Here is a 14,470-nt window from a genome sequence, read left to right as displayed (position 1 = left end):
TTTTCCTGTCTCCGCCTTTCACGTCCCCGAGCGAGAAAAGAGTGAATGTGATGATGATGATGATGACGACGACGAAGGTGGTGACGAACCGGTCTTTATGAGGCAGATGAAAATGGAAAGGGCCCTTGCTGTGGAGTCAGGCAGGCCTGACTGGTTCAAATCTCAGGTCTTTGACTTCTCGGCTGCGAAGGTGAGCAAATGGCTTCACCTTTTTGAGCTTCTGTCCCCTCATCTGTAAGGTGGGAGGAGGGGTGTGCATCTCCCAGGTTTGGTGCGAGGACCAGAGGACACATATACTTTCAAGTGGCTGGTGTGGTTGCCGGTCCTCGGTCATTGTCCACCCCATCTGTCCCATTCCTTTACCCTCCCTTTGACTTTGAATATGGGCTGGGATTGGCCATTGGAATGACCCTCCCACAGCTTGCCTGGCGTGAGGAAGGACGAGGCCAGGTGCTGGGGACGCCTCACAGGGAGCAGTGGCACCAGACTGGCAGTCGGGGTGTGTGAGTTCCTGGCTCAGTTACGCCACTGACTTTCTAACATGACCTGGGGCAGATTACTTAACATTTACACCTTGGTTTATTCCTCCGTAAAATGGGGATAATGCCCGTCTCACCTGCTAAGGCAGGTTATGTGGGGTTGTTGGATTTGGACAAAACCCCTTTGCATATGCCATGTATGACTGTGCAGCTGCCAGGTAAAATAGTCAAATATTCATAGTTTTTTAAAGGGACGTAGTCACAGCATTTCATCGGTTTTGAGGGTTATATGCAATAATGTGTTTAAAGTTTTTAGCCTAGTGCCTGGCACCTAATAATACTCGGTAAGAGGGAGATGTTGGTAAGAGGGAGATGTTGGTGGTGCTGTTCTTGTTGTTTTTTGTTTGATGTTTCTCATCATTTTATTTTATTTTTTTTTAAGATTTTTAATTTTTTTTAGAGGGAGAGAGTGCATGTACGAGCAGGGGGAGGGGCAGAGGGAGAGAGAGAACCTCCAGCAGACCCCCTGCTGAGTGCAGAGCCTGAGTCAAGGCTTGATCTCATGACCTTGAGGTCATGACCTGAGCCAAAATCAAGAGTCGGATGCTCAACCAACTGAGCCACCTGGCACCCCATGTTCATCATCATTATTTAAGAAGTCTGATAAAGATGGAGAAGATGAACTTGCTGACAGACTGTCCCCAATGGCATTCTGTGCCTAATTTGGTAGAAAGTTAGTAAATATTTTCATTAATTGATTAATTTGAAGTCAGGAAGTAATAATAAAAATCAGAGTAGCACAAGCAGCATTTGCATAGCAAATAACCAGGTTAAACTCTGCTTGCATAGGCATGAACGCGTTCAGTGCTCACAACTATTCTCTGAGGAAGGGACCGGCATCCCCATTTGATAGATGAGGAAACTGAGATTCAGGAGCTTACACACTGTTACCCCACCAAGAGTTTAACTCAGCACCCACATTATCACAGTGTTAGCCTAGGTACTCTTCCTCCCCCCAGTCCCCATGCCTGTCTCCACACTGCCCTCGCACCATTGTTCCGGAGGAGGCTTGCTGGAGTGAGCGCTGCTGGGCGTCATGCACCTGCCGTGCAAGGCAGCTGCTCTCCATGGGGATGGCAGCATCTTCAGAGCCTGTGGCCCAGTGAGGAGGGACCAAGCAGCCATTTGGAGCCCAGCCGCTCTTCCAGCATGCCCAGCAGCCCCCAAAGCCGTGCCTTCCACCTGCTGCAAAATGTGCAGCTGTTGCAATGGCGAGAGCCTGGTTGTCTCCGTGCCTGGGACCAATTGCTCCAAATCCTTTTTTGTTTACCCTTCCCAGTGCATTTAGTTCCTAGTTCTTGGCCAAGGCCTGTGGTCTGCAAATCAAGATGTCAGGCAGCCCCTGTGCCGCTGAGGACACAGATCCTGGGTACCATACTTCAAGGCTTCCTGTCTTTGGTCTCTTTTAGATATAGGAGGGAAGCAGCAACACTTATTAAATTGTATTGTGTTTTGTTCCTCACTTTTAGTGCATGTTTATTTTTGAAAATTTGGGAAGTATAGAAAAGCACAGAGAACTTTAATAATTATTTATTTAATAAATATTTATTGAACACTTGCTATACACTAGGTCTTTTGCAAGATATGACAGATGGGGACATGAATAATATATTACCTGTCTTCCCATCCCTAAAAGATAAACACTATTAATATTTTCACATTTCCTTCCATTTTTAAGAGATATGTATTTTTTTACATATCTGATATCATTTCTACTATGTATATGCACAATTTTGTATCCTGCTTTTTCTTTAAAGGTAACATGAGGGGCACCTGTGTGGCTCAGTGGGTTAAAACCTCTGCCTTCGGCTCAGGTCATGATCCCAGGGTCCTGGGATCAAGCCTTGCATTGGGCTCTGCTCAGCGGGGAGCCTGCTTCCTCCTCTCTCTCTCTGCCTGCCTCTCTGCCTACTTGTGATCTCTGTCTGGCAAATAAATAAAATATTTAAAAAAATATATAATGAGCATTTTCCCATGATATTATAAAGAATATCTTGAAACATTATTTCTTTTATTCTGATTACAGAAGCAATCTATACTTGCTGTAAACATTCAAGCATTTCAGAAATATGTACTGGAATGTTACTCATATTTATACCCTTTTGGGCATATGTATTCTACTACTTCCCTGTTCTATCACTTTAGATTTTCTGATTTTTCATTATTCAAAATAAAGCCTAGATAGGGGCACCTGGATGGCACAGTCAGTTAAGCACTGACTCTTGGTTTTGGCCCCATTTGTGACTGGTTTTGGCTTGGGGCATGATCTCAGTCGTGAGATCAGGCTCCATGCTCAATGCGGAGTCTGCCTGAAACTCTCCCTCTGAACCTTCCCCACTCACTCTCTAAAATAAATCTTTAAAAAAAAAAATAAAGCCTAGATAAATATCTTTGCATATAGAACTTTAGAATTTTTTTTCAGATTCCATTCATGTGGTAATTTCCCAGTTGAGAGATTTGGGGGGTTAATAAATGGTATGGACATTTGCATCAATTCTAATTCCTTTCATTGCTATACGAGCTTATTCATTTTACCATAGCTTTCTGGCGTGGAATGTTGTCATTAAAAACTACAACATCAAACTTCATTAACTATGGTAACTGAATTATATCTTGTTTTAATTGGTGTTTCTTCAGTGTCTGTTGAATTTTCCATGTTTGTTAACCAGATGTATTTCTTGTTTTTTCAATACTTCTTTTTTTCCCCGCTTAACTACTACGATCTTGATAGTCTTACCAGTTAGTATGAGGGCTTTACACAGCAGAGTGTCTGAGGTGTAGGAAATTCTAGAGGGTCATTAGGTGACCAACAGGGCTGACTTCTCTGTATTCTATAATAACAGTTAAGAATTTTGGGCTGTGGAATCAGACTACTAGGGATTAAATTTCATCATTGCTACTTTCAGCTGTGTATCCTGACAAGTGCTCTAACTGCCTCAGTTTCCTCATCTGTGAAAAGGGGATAATAATAGTATCTATCTCATGGGGCTGCTGTTGGGAATCAGTAAGAGTGTGCATATAAAGTTCTTAGCACAGTGCCTGGCTGGGACGAAATAACGTGAGATTTTGTCACCATCAATATTTCCCAGGTAACTTTTACATAGTTTTGGAATGTTTGTCCCCCTCCCCTTCCCCAGCCCCAGTTACCGGGCTGTCTCATTCTGTGTTCCTGCAGATCAGCCAAATGGCCGACGACACCGTTGCAGAGCTGGACCGGCATCTGGCAGTGAAGACCAAAGAACTCCTTGGATGAGAGACCCCCCGGGGCAGCAGTACTCTGGAGCCCAGTTCCTGGTGGATCCCATGGGGGGCAGATTGGCCCCTTTCTTCTCTGTCCACACGGAAGGCTGTCATCATGCCGTTATCAGTCTTTGTGAGGCTCAGCCTTCTAGTGCGACACGCTAGACACTCTCGGGCACTCTCTTCCTCCTGTTCCCTGCCCACCCCATTCTGCCCGGGCCCTCTGCCTTGGGAGGCCCTCAGAGAGTACCAGCTGTGACGGGTGGCCTCTACTTAGGGCATTTGCCCTGATGGTGACATTGCCAAGCGACTAGGACTATCAGCGGGCTCACCACCGTCTGTTTCTCATCTCGGGAGCCTCCTTTTCAGTTAGTTGGGCCCCATCCCCGGCTTTGAACTCTGGGCTGACGTGGGCCTTCGCCTGTGACTGTATCCCTTTGCTAGAGGCCTGTTTTTACCAAAAAATAAAATCAAAATCAATTGGAAAGAATAATCACCACAAAGGAATGGATAGTCCAGATTCATGGTCTCTGAGGACTCATGTGCAAAGCCGCCGGAACAGTACTTGTGCCTCTGAGTCATCCTCGCACGCGCTCTTTTCTCTGCCCAGACCGTTGTGCCTCTGCCGGCCTACCTGGCCGGTCCTGGTCAAGGACCAGCGTGGGTATCACCTCCTCTGGAAAGTCTTCCCTTTCCCCCCAGCCTGGGACTCCCATTATTGGCTGTCAGCACTGCCCACTGCTTTTATCTGAACGTTCACTAGTCTTTGTGATAATTAGTCTGTATATCTTTATTTTCCTCAGAACTTGGCATAATGCCTAGACCATAGTAGGCATTCAAATGTGCTGTAAATGAATTGTACAAAGTAGCTGCTTAACAAGTACGGCCTGCTTTTCCTTTCTTTCCAGTCATAACACCATCACTCTGTCATTTTCTACTCTTGCCTTTGTCCTCAACATTGACTTGGTACTGAGATAGGTTTCCCGCAGGCCTGCCTGTTGTTGACAGACGAGTGCTTTGTTGTGGCTTATCTTTGGGTACTGGGTAAAGTAAGGGTTTTTTCTTTCTAGTGATATTCTTTTCTTTTTTCTCTTCTCTGCTCTTTTCTTCTCTTTTCATTCTCTTATTCATAACATAGAGCTAGGGACAGTTCTAGGCATCACCTTTGATCTTGGTAAACCTGTGAGATAATGTATTATCTTCATTTTATAAGTAGGAAAACTGAGACTTGACAATATTAGATAACCCCCAAAGTAACAAGCCTAGTAAGTGATAGAGGGTTTCATTATTCATTGTCAGACTCATTTTGCAGAGACCGGGGAGCTCGAGAGAGGTTAAATTTCTTGCCCAGGGTTACATAGCGAGTGGCCGAGCTGGGATTCAGGCTGACGCCTGATCTGAAGCTTGTGTTCTGCCCATGGCATCCTGCAGACTTCATGAACATTCAGTGAGCACCAACTGTGTTTCAGGTACCGTGCGTGCTCCGTGCTGGGCACGCAAGACTGGGTAAGACGTGACCTCTGTCTTGGAGGGGTGCATAGCACGCTGGACTAAGTCGTTAGCCACAGTGTCTCGGGTGGAAGGTAGGAAGCTCATTCCCGTCTTGCCAGATGTCTGCCTTTGGAGTGGAACGACTTGGGCAGCTTGGGGCCTGGCTGCACTCCTTCAAAGCCGCATCCGACTTTTCCTTGCTGTCTGCCTCCTCTCAGATCCTGTCCCTTGCGGGAAGTCTGCTCTTCACCCTCTGCTTGTCCTGGTAGAGCGCAGTGTACACAGCCGGTTGGGGTTCAAGGTCAGAATCAGGTCAAAAATGAAAGAAGCTAACCTAGTCTCCTGCCCCGCTTACCTGTCCTCAGTCCAGCCCCATTCAGCAGCCCTGAGTAGCCATCGCACGATCAGAAGTCAGGTGGGGGAAGGACAGGGATAGACGCAGCAATCAAGGAGCCGTTTTTGGGGTAAGCCACATGGCGGGGGCATGGCCGAAATCCCCCACTCACAGCAAATGTGCTTCTCAAAGATGCAGGATTTTTTAATAAACAGAGGAAATGATAAATTATGTTGTAACTCCACTCCAAAGGCATTTGGTTCTTAACAGCCAAATCCTCTGTAGTCTTTAAATAAACAAAAACTTATTTGGTGAACAGACGGGGTTGGGGACGGGTTGGAAAATGAAAGATTTTCTGTACTTGGGTCCCACATGTCAACAATTTCTCTCCTGTGTGTATGTTGGCCAAAGCTGTATATCATGATAAATGAATAAAGGAAAACCCCGAGCCCAGGGCAGTCAGACAGCTCAGTAAATGGCTTTCAGCTGATTGCTGTATTTCAGTTGACATTTATCAAAGAGTTTCTCTGTTCTTCTGTGTCGGGCTGCGGTGGTGGCAGGGACCAGGATGAGACTACCTGCTCAGGTCTGCTGAGTAGTGAGCAATGCTGGGGCAATGCCTTCTCCCTTTCTCCTTCCTTGAACCTCTTTCTTTCACAAGGAAAAGCTGCGGGTGCAAATTCCTACCCTCGCCAGAAGGATTAACCTCCTCCTCCATTCAGCTCACCAGCTTTCCAAGTCCCATGAAACATACAGACCAAAGAGACTTCAAAAACTTTTGTCTTGTTTTTTTTTTTTTTTTTTACTTTCTTACATGCTCGTGTGTGTGTGTATGTGTGTTTTAGAAGTTACCAAAGAAACTGAAATATAAAAAGTTAGACCAACTTTCCCATCTTACTCCCCTTTAATGATTAGATGTGTATCCCTCCAGACCTGTATACTTACATAATTTTTAAAAAAGCAGAGGATGAAACAATTCTGTTCATATTGGGAAGCTTGCTTTTTTTTTTTTCTTTAAACGCAACAACACATGATGGCCACCTACTCATATGTGAACCTGGAGATACAACTCACCCCTTTTTCATGGCAGTGTGCTATTCCATACTATGGATGTACCTTAACTTACTTCACTGCTACCCCTATGATTTATTTTTTAAAGATTTTATTTATTTATTTGACAGCGAGAGACACAGTGAGAGAGGGAACACAAGCAGGGAGAGTGGCAGAGGGAGAAGCAGGGTTTCCACCGAAGCCGGGACCCCAATGTGGGGCTCGATCCCAGGACCCCCAGCCAGCTCATGATCTGAGCCAAAGGCAGACAACGACTAAGCCACCCAGGTGCGCCACCCCCATGATATTTTAAAAAATCATTTTATAGTGGTGCCTGGGTGGTACTGTCGGTTTGGGTGTCTGACTCTTGGTTTCGGCTTAGGTCTTGGTCTCGGAGTCATGGGATTGAACCGTATGTGGGGCTCCAGGCATGAATCTGCTTGGGCCTCTTTCTCCCTCTTCCTTTGCCTCCTGACCCACCCCCCTCAAATACATAAATGAATCTTGAAAAAATCATTTTACGTGCATTGGAGGATGTTTTCATTTCAAGATGATTTTCCTGCTTTTTGAGAAAAAAGAACCTCTAGTCTAAGTTCATCTGTTTTGGTGAGTTTTACCTACTTTTCCTCAACCTCAGACTAACCTTTACTGCATGCCTACCGTAGAGCAGGTCCCCTGCCTGACCCTTCACATGAGTTACTTCACATGAGTTAAACGTCTCAACAGTGTCAGCTGGTGTCACTACTGCTCCTATCTGTTTACATACGAGAAAACCAAGGTTCAGAATGGGCATTCAGCTTGTCAGTTTGAAACTCAGATCTGACTTTGAAGTCGGTCCTTACTCAGTGCACTTCAGTTGGTAAGTCTTCAAGAAAGCTTACTCACAATGCTCTGCTCCAGGCCCCGAAGGTGATAGAAGCAGAAAGCCCCCTCTCATAAAACAATTAACTATTTCTAATAAAGGTGTGTTTTGAAAGCTGCATGGGAGACGGCACACCGTAAACACAGAAGGGATGACGGGGAAGGTTTATGTTGGCATATTTCCACCTCCCACCTGCTGGGCAGACTCCCCTAGAACTTGAAAGAGAACCAGCGGATAATGACAGTAACGACAGAAATCGCGTCGATGGCACGAATAACTGATACTAGCTTGGTCCCTTTCTGTTTTCAAAGTGCTCCTACATCCTCTATCCCCTTGAAAGCATTGAGCGAAGCTTTCTGGTTTCTTTTGCTCTAATACGTGGTCAGTTTCCATGATATGCACTAAAGGGTATCGTCTCTGTGTGGTGGGGGGAGGGGTGTACAAATTTTGATATGTACACGGGAAATGTACTTTATAGATTCTATTAGGTTTTCTGTATTCTTTTTCGGCCTTTTGGTGTGTTTCAGTCTCCTATTACTAGCATTCATATTGCTTCTTGCACTTCCTGTAATTTCTGCTGGATGCCTTCCTGCGAGTTGTCTGGTGCCCGGAGAGCCTGACTCTGCTCGTCTTCATCTCACTCGATGCTTGCAGTCTGAGTTGGAGTCTGTGCTCTATCAAGCACCCAGCCCCCACTTGCTTCTTGTTTACATTTGCTTGGTGTAGCTTTCCCATTCCTTTACCTGTAGGTTTCTTTTTTCTTTTTTTTTTTTTTAAAGATTTTATTTATTTATTTGACAGATAGAGATCACAAGCAGGCAGAGAGGCAGGCAGAGAGAGAGGAGGAAGCAGACTCCCTGCTGAGCAGAGAGCCCGATGCTGGGCTGATCCCAGAACCGTGAGATCATGACCTGAGCTGAAGGCAGAGGCTTAACCCAACTGAGCCACCCAGGTGCCCCTACCTGTAGGTTTCTAAATGACTGTTCTAGGCGTGGTTTCTGTTTTAGAGCTGGGTTTTGTTCTGTAATCCATTTGGAAGCTTCTTTAGAAAATGACCTCTATCTTTAATTGTGACAAAATATCCGTAACCTTTGCCGCCTTAACCATTTGTAAGCATGCAGTTCAGCAAGAGCACGTACATTCACATCATACAAGAAGGAGGCCTCCAGAACTCTCTTAGTGTTTGTGTCTGGCTTCTTTCACTCGGCACAGCTTCCTCCAGGTTCATCCACATCGTAGCAGGTGTCAGAATGTCTTTCCTTTTTGAGGCTGAATAGTGTTCCATTGCATGTTTGTATGAAACTCTGTTTCTTTTAGGAGGTGACCAAACTCATGCACATGTACTGATAATCCTGAAATGTTAAGTAGAAGCCTACAGTTACTCTTCTTTTTTTTTTTTTTTTTTGCATGCAGTATTAGTGCTACGTGGTTGGGTGTCTGAACCCTTAGGAGATAAGCGGCTAGGTGTTAGGTTGAGGAGAAGGGTTGCCTCTGCACCAGAGAAGGTCTCACTGCTTGAGTGAACAAACTCAAGTGAACTGCTTTGAAGGAACAAAGAAGTGGCGATCCCTGTCTCTCATATTTCTCTGTTTTGGTCTTTGCTTTAATTGGTCACGTGCTGTCAGGTTAGCTCAAGCTCAGACATAGGCTTGGTCACCCCACTCTCCTGCTCCACACCCCTCAATGGCTCCCAGTTGACGCCAAATTGTGTGCAGACTTCACCTGGCGTGCGGTAACTTCTGCCATCTAAGCCTCCGTAGCTCTTCAGTTGTGGTTCGCCTCTCACATCTACCCTAAGGCAACTAGTGCTTAAGCTCAATGCTGTTATTACCTTCTCTGAATTTTTGTGCCGCTTTCTTTCCCCTCCGTGTCTTGTCTCAGGCTGTTTGCCTGCTCGGCGCTGCCTTAGATCACTGCCCTGCCCAAGAAGCAAAATTTTTCTAGCCTTCTCAGCTCCTTCTGGTCCTAATCCTTACACTCATTCATTTCTCTGTCTTGATGTTTCTCCTGACCCCTAATGCGTGTGCGCCCATTGACCTGTGTATGCCTCAAGCGCCCCAAACTCAGCCCACCCCCTCCGGAATACATGTGCCCACCAGGCCTGCTGGCTGTCCCACGCTGCCTCTCGGGAATGCCTTCGCTGTCCACCCGGGTGCCAAGCCAAGCCACTGGGAGTCACCCGCACCTCCCTGTCCCTCAGGCTCTCATCCAGGAGGTCACCAGGTCCCATCAGTTCTACCTTCAAAGCGCTCTCCTTTCCGGGCACATCCTGGAGTGGTACGCACCGGGGAACATTAAGCGTCAAATGTTTCAGGCTGGCCTCGCCCTGTGTCTGGCCTTCCTCAGAGGCAGACCACCACCAGCACAAGACAGCCTCGTGTGAATCCCTGGAAAGAACATTGCCTGTTCTTCTCCTCCGTGCATCCCCTGCCCAGGACAGTGCTTGGCTCGGAGCAGCTGTTAAGGAAATGTTTGTCCAATTGTAATGGGCCTGCCTGGCCTTGAATACAAATGAAGTCAATTTACATCAATAACCCAAAGTTTCCCTAATTACTCTCACCTGTTTGCTCAGACCTCCAACCTCATCCGCTGAGTCAGCCTCCAGGATTTCTGGGCATCTGAAGGCTGCCTCCCATGGTGTCCATGGTCACTGGCGTCCACCCTGCTCCTCTCCTGTCCAGGGTCCCCCTTGCTCGCCTCTGCAGTCATGAATGCCACCTGAAGCTTTGCCTTTGCTCCCTCTGGGAGTGCCCATGTCCGTGACTGGAATGCTGGCTCCTGGGCTTGGGGTGCCTGAACAAGCTGGGTGGGTTCCTGAAGAGGCAGGGTGCCGTGCCACCCTCAGCCCCGCAGAGCAGCCTTGCTGGGGTCCCAGGCCGGTATTCCCCGTGACATTCGGCTCTCAGCCTGACCACCCCCCCTCCACCCTGGGGTGGGGGGGTACATGTGCCTCCTCTCCCAGGCTCTAGCCTCGACCCAAATTACCCCCCTCCACTTTGTGATAATAATACTAATCGTGGCTAACAGTCCTGGACCTTTCCTGTGCGTGAGGCTAGTTGTTCTATAATAACTAGGAAGCTAGTTATTATTTTTGCTCATTTTACAAATGAGGAAAGTGAAGCACAGCAAGGGGTTAAATTGTTCAGAGACACATAGGACCAGAGGAAGGCACAGAATGCAGGGGTCTGGTGTCTGCCCTCCCCACACCCCCAGCCAGGCAGCCTCCGGAAGTTCTGTCAATGAAGAGACCAGAGGGGCCCCATGGGATGAGGGAGTGGCCAACTGGCCAAGAGCTAAGGGTCCTGTCCCAGCTTTGCCTTTTCTACCCAAAGCAAAAGTCACTCCGTTTCCCCATGGGTCCAGTGAGGGGCTTGCACAAGAGCAGTGGTTTCTGACTGGACGGGTCCCTGACAATAGCGTCATGCATTTGGGGCAGAATAAGTAAAATACACATAATGTTGCAAATGTTTTCATAAAATTATATTGATTTCACTTAAAGGACTATTCTATTACTGTTCGATCTTGCTTTTGCTGCTTTCACTGCTGGTCTTAAAGTGTTCTTTATATTACAGAATGAGAAGAAGTTGGTGATTCTAGAAAAAAAAAAATCCCATTTAGAAAGATAAACACCCTCTATTGGTCACCTCGGGTTTTGTGGATTTTTTTTTTTTTCTTTTGGCTTTGTTTTGTTTTTAACCTAACAGATGCATGAATCCCGAAGTCTGCTAGCTACGGGATGTCACGCCTACTCCTAGCACTGCTGTCCTGACACCATCACCCAAGGGAAGCCGGAGCGGTAACCAGGGAACAAGGCAACAGAGGGAAACTCCAACCAGTGTGGGTGTCAGGGACCCAGTGGGTGAGCAGGCAGTGGGGTTGGAAACAGGACAATAGTCAATCAGGAAGGTTCAGAGACCCACGGGAGGAGGGACAGCTAGGGAGAGGTGAGTCGGAGAGAGGAGAGAGACAGACATGAGACAAACAGAGAGGGAGAGACAGAGAGATGCACAAAGGCCAGAGGGAGGGAGAAAGAGGCAGAATCAGAGAGACAAAGAGAGACACACAACACAGTCAGCAGGTAGTGACAGATGAGAGACGGAGACAAAGACGGAAAGAAACAGAGGGTTAAGAATGAGGCGATCATCCTGAAGAGATTTTCCAAGACCCCCAGAGAGAGACACGGAGATAGAGACACAGAGGGAGATAAATACACGCGAAGAGAGAAAGCAGCAGAAATCCAGGGAGAGAAACACAGTTAAGGGAGAGAGAAGAAGAAAGGAAGAGAAAAGAAAGAGAACAGAAAACCGGGAAGAGACGTGCAGAGAGCGGAGACGGAGTGAGGCAGAGGGAGGCGAGGGGGCGAGCGCGCTAGGAGCTGGTGGAGGTGGAGGCCGCGGCGGGCCCGCGGGCAGGGTGGGGGTGGAGGAAGGGGCAGCAGCAGCCTGGGCCAGGGCTGCAGGGACCAGATAAGGGCGCCTGCCAAAGGAAAGCGGGGAAGGAAAGACGTTTACAAATCCCCCAGGGTAGAAAGCCGGGGAGGCTGCCCCAGGCCCAGAGAACAATGGGTACTTGACTTCAGTGGGTCATTAATGAGACAATTAATGGAAAGAGTAACAGAGGCCTCCCTAGGGAGGACTTGGAGGGTGGATAAGTGGAATTATTGTGGAGGGCGGTTCTAAGGGGGGGGGGGTCTGTCCCCACACTCCCAGATGGCCAGCATGCCAGCAGTGGATTCCTGGCCTGGGGCTTGAGGCCTCCCTCAGCACCCCCACACATGGCTGGTGCTCCCTCCACCCTGGACTCCTGCCAGCCCCCCAGATGCGCCCCCCCACTTTTCCCATCCTTGAGCCTTTGCTGCCGCTGCTTCCTCTACCTGAAATGCCTCCCTGGATGACCTCGATCCGTGGAAACCCGACTGAGTCCAGGAGTACATAAGCACGGTGCATCCGTGGGATGCCGTGTGGGGAGCCCCAGCCATGTGTTTGAACCAGAGAGCCCCCGAAACATAACGGGCAGTGGAAAAAGCAAACAGAGTCGCAGAGGCAGTGTGACACCCCTTATGTAAACTGGAATGACACGAAGTAATTAAAAAAAAATTATTCCTGACCCTATTTTGCACTATAAATTAATTATTTTAGAGGCAGAGTTGTGAAGGGATATTTACCAAATTCATAATGGAAATTGCCACTGGGGACAAGGGGAAGAACTTAAAGTTACCGGAAAGTCATTTCATGTATGTGGATCAAAATGAAAACTTGGCCAAGTGTTAACTTGGGGTTGTGAAAATAGAAGTGGTTATTCCTTTGTTTTCTTGTTTTGTTTCAATTTTTTTTCCTCCAGAGAGAGAAAGAGACACATCTTAGCTATCCTTCAGACCCAGCTCAATGCCACTTCCTACAGGAAGCCTTCCGGGAATCTACTTATCAGTCAGAGGTGGTCTCCCTTTTCCCTGATCTCAGTCTCTCAGGGCTCAAAGCACTTTCCGTCTTGTGTTGCCTTTGGCGGTGTTCATGGACTGTCTTCCCCATTGGATAGGAGACCTGGGGGACAGGGACTTCCAGTATAGGACCAGCACAGAGGCAGCTCCCAGGGATGTCTGTGAGACTGGATTTAGCTCTCCCATCTACCACCTGAGGAGGCAAACCACCAAGGCTCTGATGACTTCTTAGATCCAATATCCATAATCAATTTTAGGGAGAGAGGAGTGGGTTCCTGAAAGTCAAAGCATTCCTTCTAGAATGGGGATCTAGGGGGTGGTAGCTTCTATTCAAAAATGTTTGGGAGGTCTTGTTTGCTGTGACCAGGAAATCCCCTGATCCTAGCTAGTGTTGGGGGGCACCATTGCTACAAAGCCTAAAGCTGGGGTGGGGGGGCGTCCCATCTCTGCCCTCTCTAGTGAGGCCCAGGTGTTTGGCTCCTCCCACCAAATCCACCTGTTAAAAGAATCCCTGAATTCCGCTGACCCCCAGTGAATCCCAGCTGTAGCAGAGGCCGAAGGAGGAAGATGGAGGAGTCTTGCTCTGCCATCCAGGCAGGTGTGGCCCAACCCTAACCCCCAGTCCCACCTCCTGAGCACTTAGTCCGTGCTCTGCCCCGAGCTACAGGGTCTAACTTGATTCTCAGACCCCTTGTGTTACCGATGAGGACTCAGAGAGTCTAAATGACTTGCTCGAGGTCACAGGATGGCCCTGAGTGTTGGAACTGGGACTCCAGCTTGACCTGTGAGGTGGGGGTGTGTGTGTGTGGTGTGGGCAGTGGGGATGCATAGCTCTCCCTATGCAACTTCCTCCCCCCCCCCCCCGCCTTTGTTTGTTTTTGAAGGGTAGTTTCCTGGAATTCCATTGTAAGGGGGGGTCTAGTGTGGGCAGCAGCCCAGAAGGAGCCTTGTGTGCCAGTCGAAACCCTGCCCCCCTCCACCCCCGGGAAGGAGGCAGCAGCTGGGCGGAGACCAAGGCACAGAGAGGGTAGAGCACATTCATTCACAGCAGAACAAGTGAGTGGCTGGGCCGGGAGCTCCCCTGGCTCCCATAAAGCAGGGCAGACCTCACCTCAGGACCTTCATTCCACTGGACTTTGTCCTCTTGGAGTGCCTTCAGGGGACCTAGAGCTGCAGACTTTGGGGAACAGGGAGGGAACCAAGAGATCATCTCGAGAGGCTCTCTCTTTGTACTGATGAGTTTAAGGCCTAAAGAAGGCCAATGACTCACAAGGCCTTTTTGATGTCAGGAAGTCCAGGCCAAAAAAAGCAGCCTTATGAGGCACAGAATCCCTCCAATTCTCAGAAGCTACTGACTCCAGCTTTAGAACCGTTTTAATAATCGGTCACCTGGTAGGCAAACCCAGAGCAGTTTGGAAACTGTAGATTAGCACATGGGGAAGGGCTGGAAGGCTGAATGAATGAATGCTTGCATGAATGAATGAATGAATGATAATGAATTTGCCTCCCACCGGGGG

General features: G+C 48.0%; 1 protein-coding gene across 3 annotated transcripts in view; it reads left to right on the top strand.

Moving 5' to 3' along the window:
• Window positions 1-6,341, top strand: part of MRRF (mitochondrial ribosome recycling factor) — a 55,098-nt gene extending 48,757 nt beyond the window's left edge. The window contains exon 8 of one of the 3 annotated variants that reach the window (XR_009406244.1): window positions 3,715-3,801. Coding sequence is in view for 2 of the 3 variants with exons in the window: in XM_059410868.1 (XP_059266851.1) it covers window positions 3,715-3,792 (78 nt within the window). In the remaining variant the exon portion in view is untranslated. Of the gene's footprint in view, window positions 1-3,714 lie in introns of all 3 variants that reach the window. The other 2 variants (XM_059410868.1, XM_059410867.1) reach the window with 2 other exon arrangements.
• Window positions 6,342-14,470: the final 8,129 nt, after the last annotated feature.

The sequence above is a fragment of the Mustela nigripes genome, chromosome 9 (assembly GCF_022355385.1).
Source record: "Mustela nigripes isolate SB6536 chromosome 9, MUSNIG.SB6536, whole genome shotgun sequence".
In the NCBI taxonomy this organism is placed as follows: domain Eukaryota; kingdom Metazoa; phylum Chordata; class Mammalia; order Carnivora; family Mustelidae; genus Mustela; species Mustela nigripes.
This window is presented reverse-complemented; position numbering and strand designations above follow the sequence as displayed.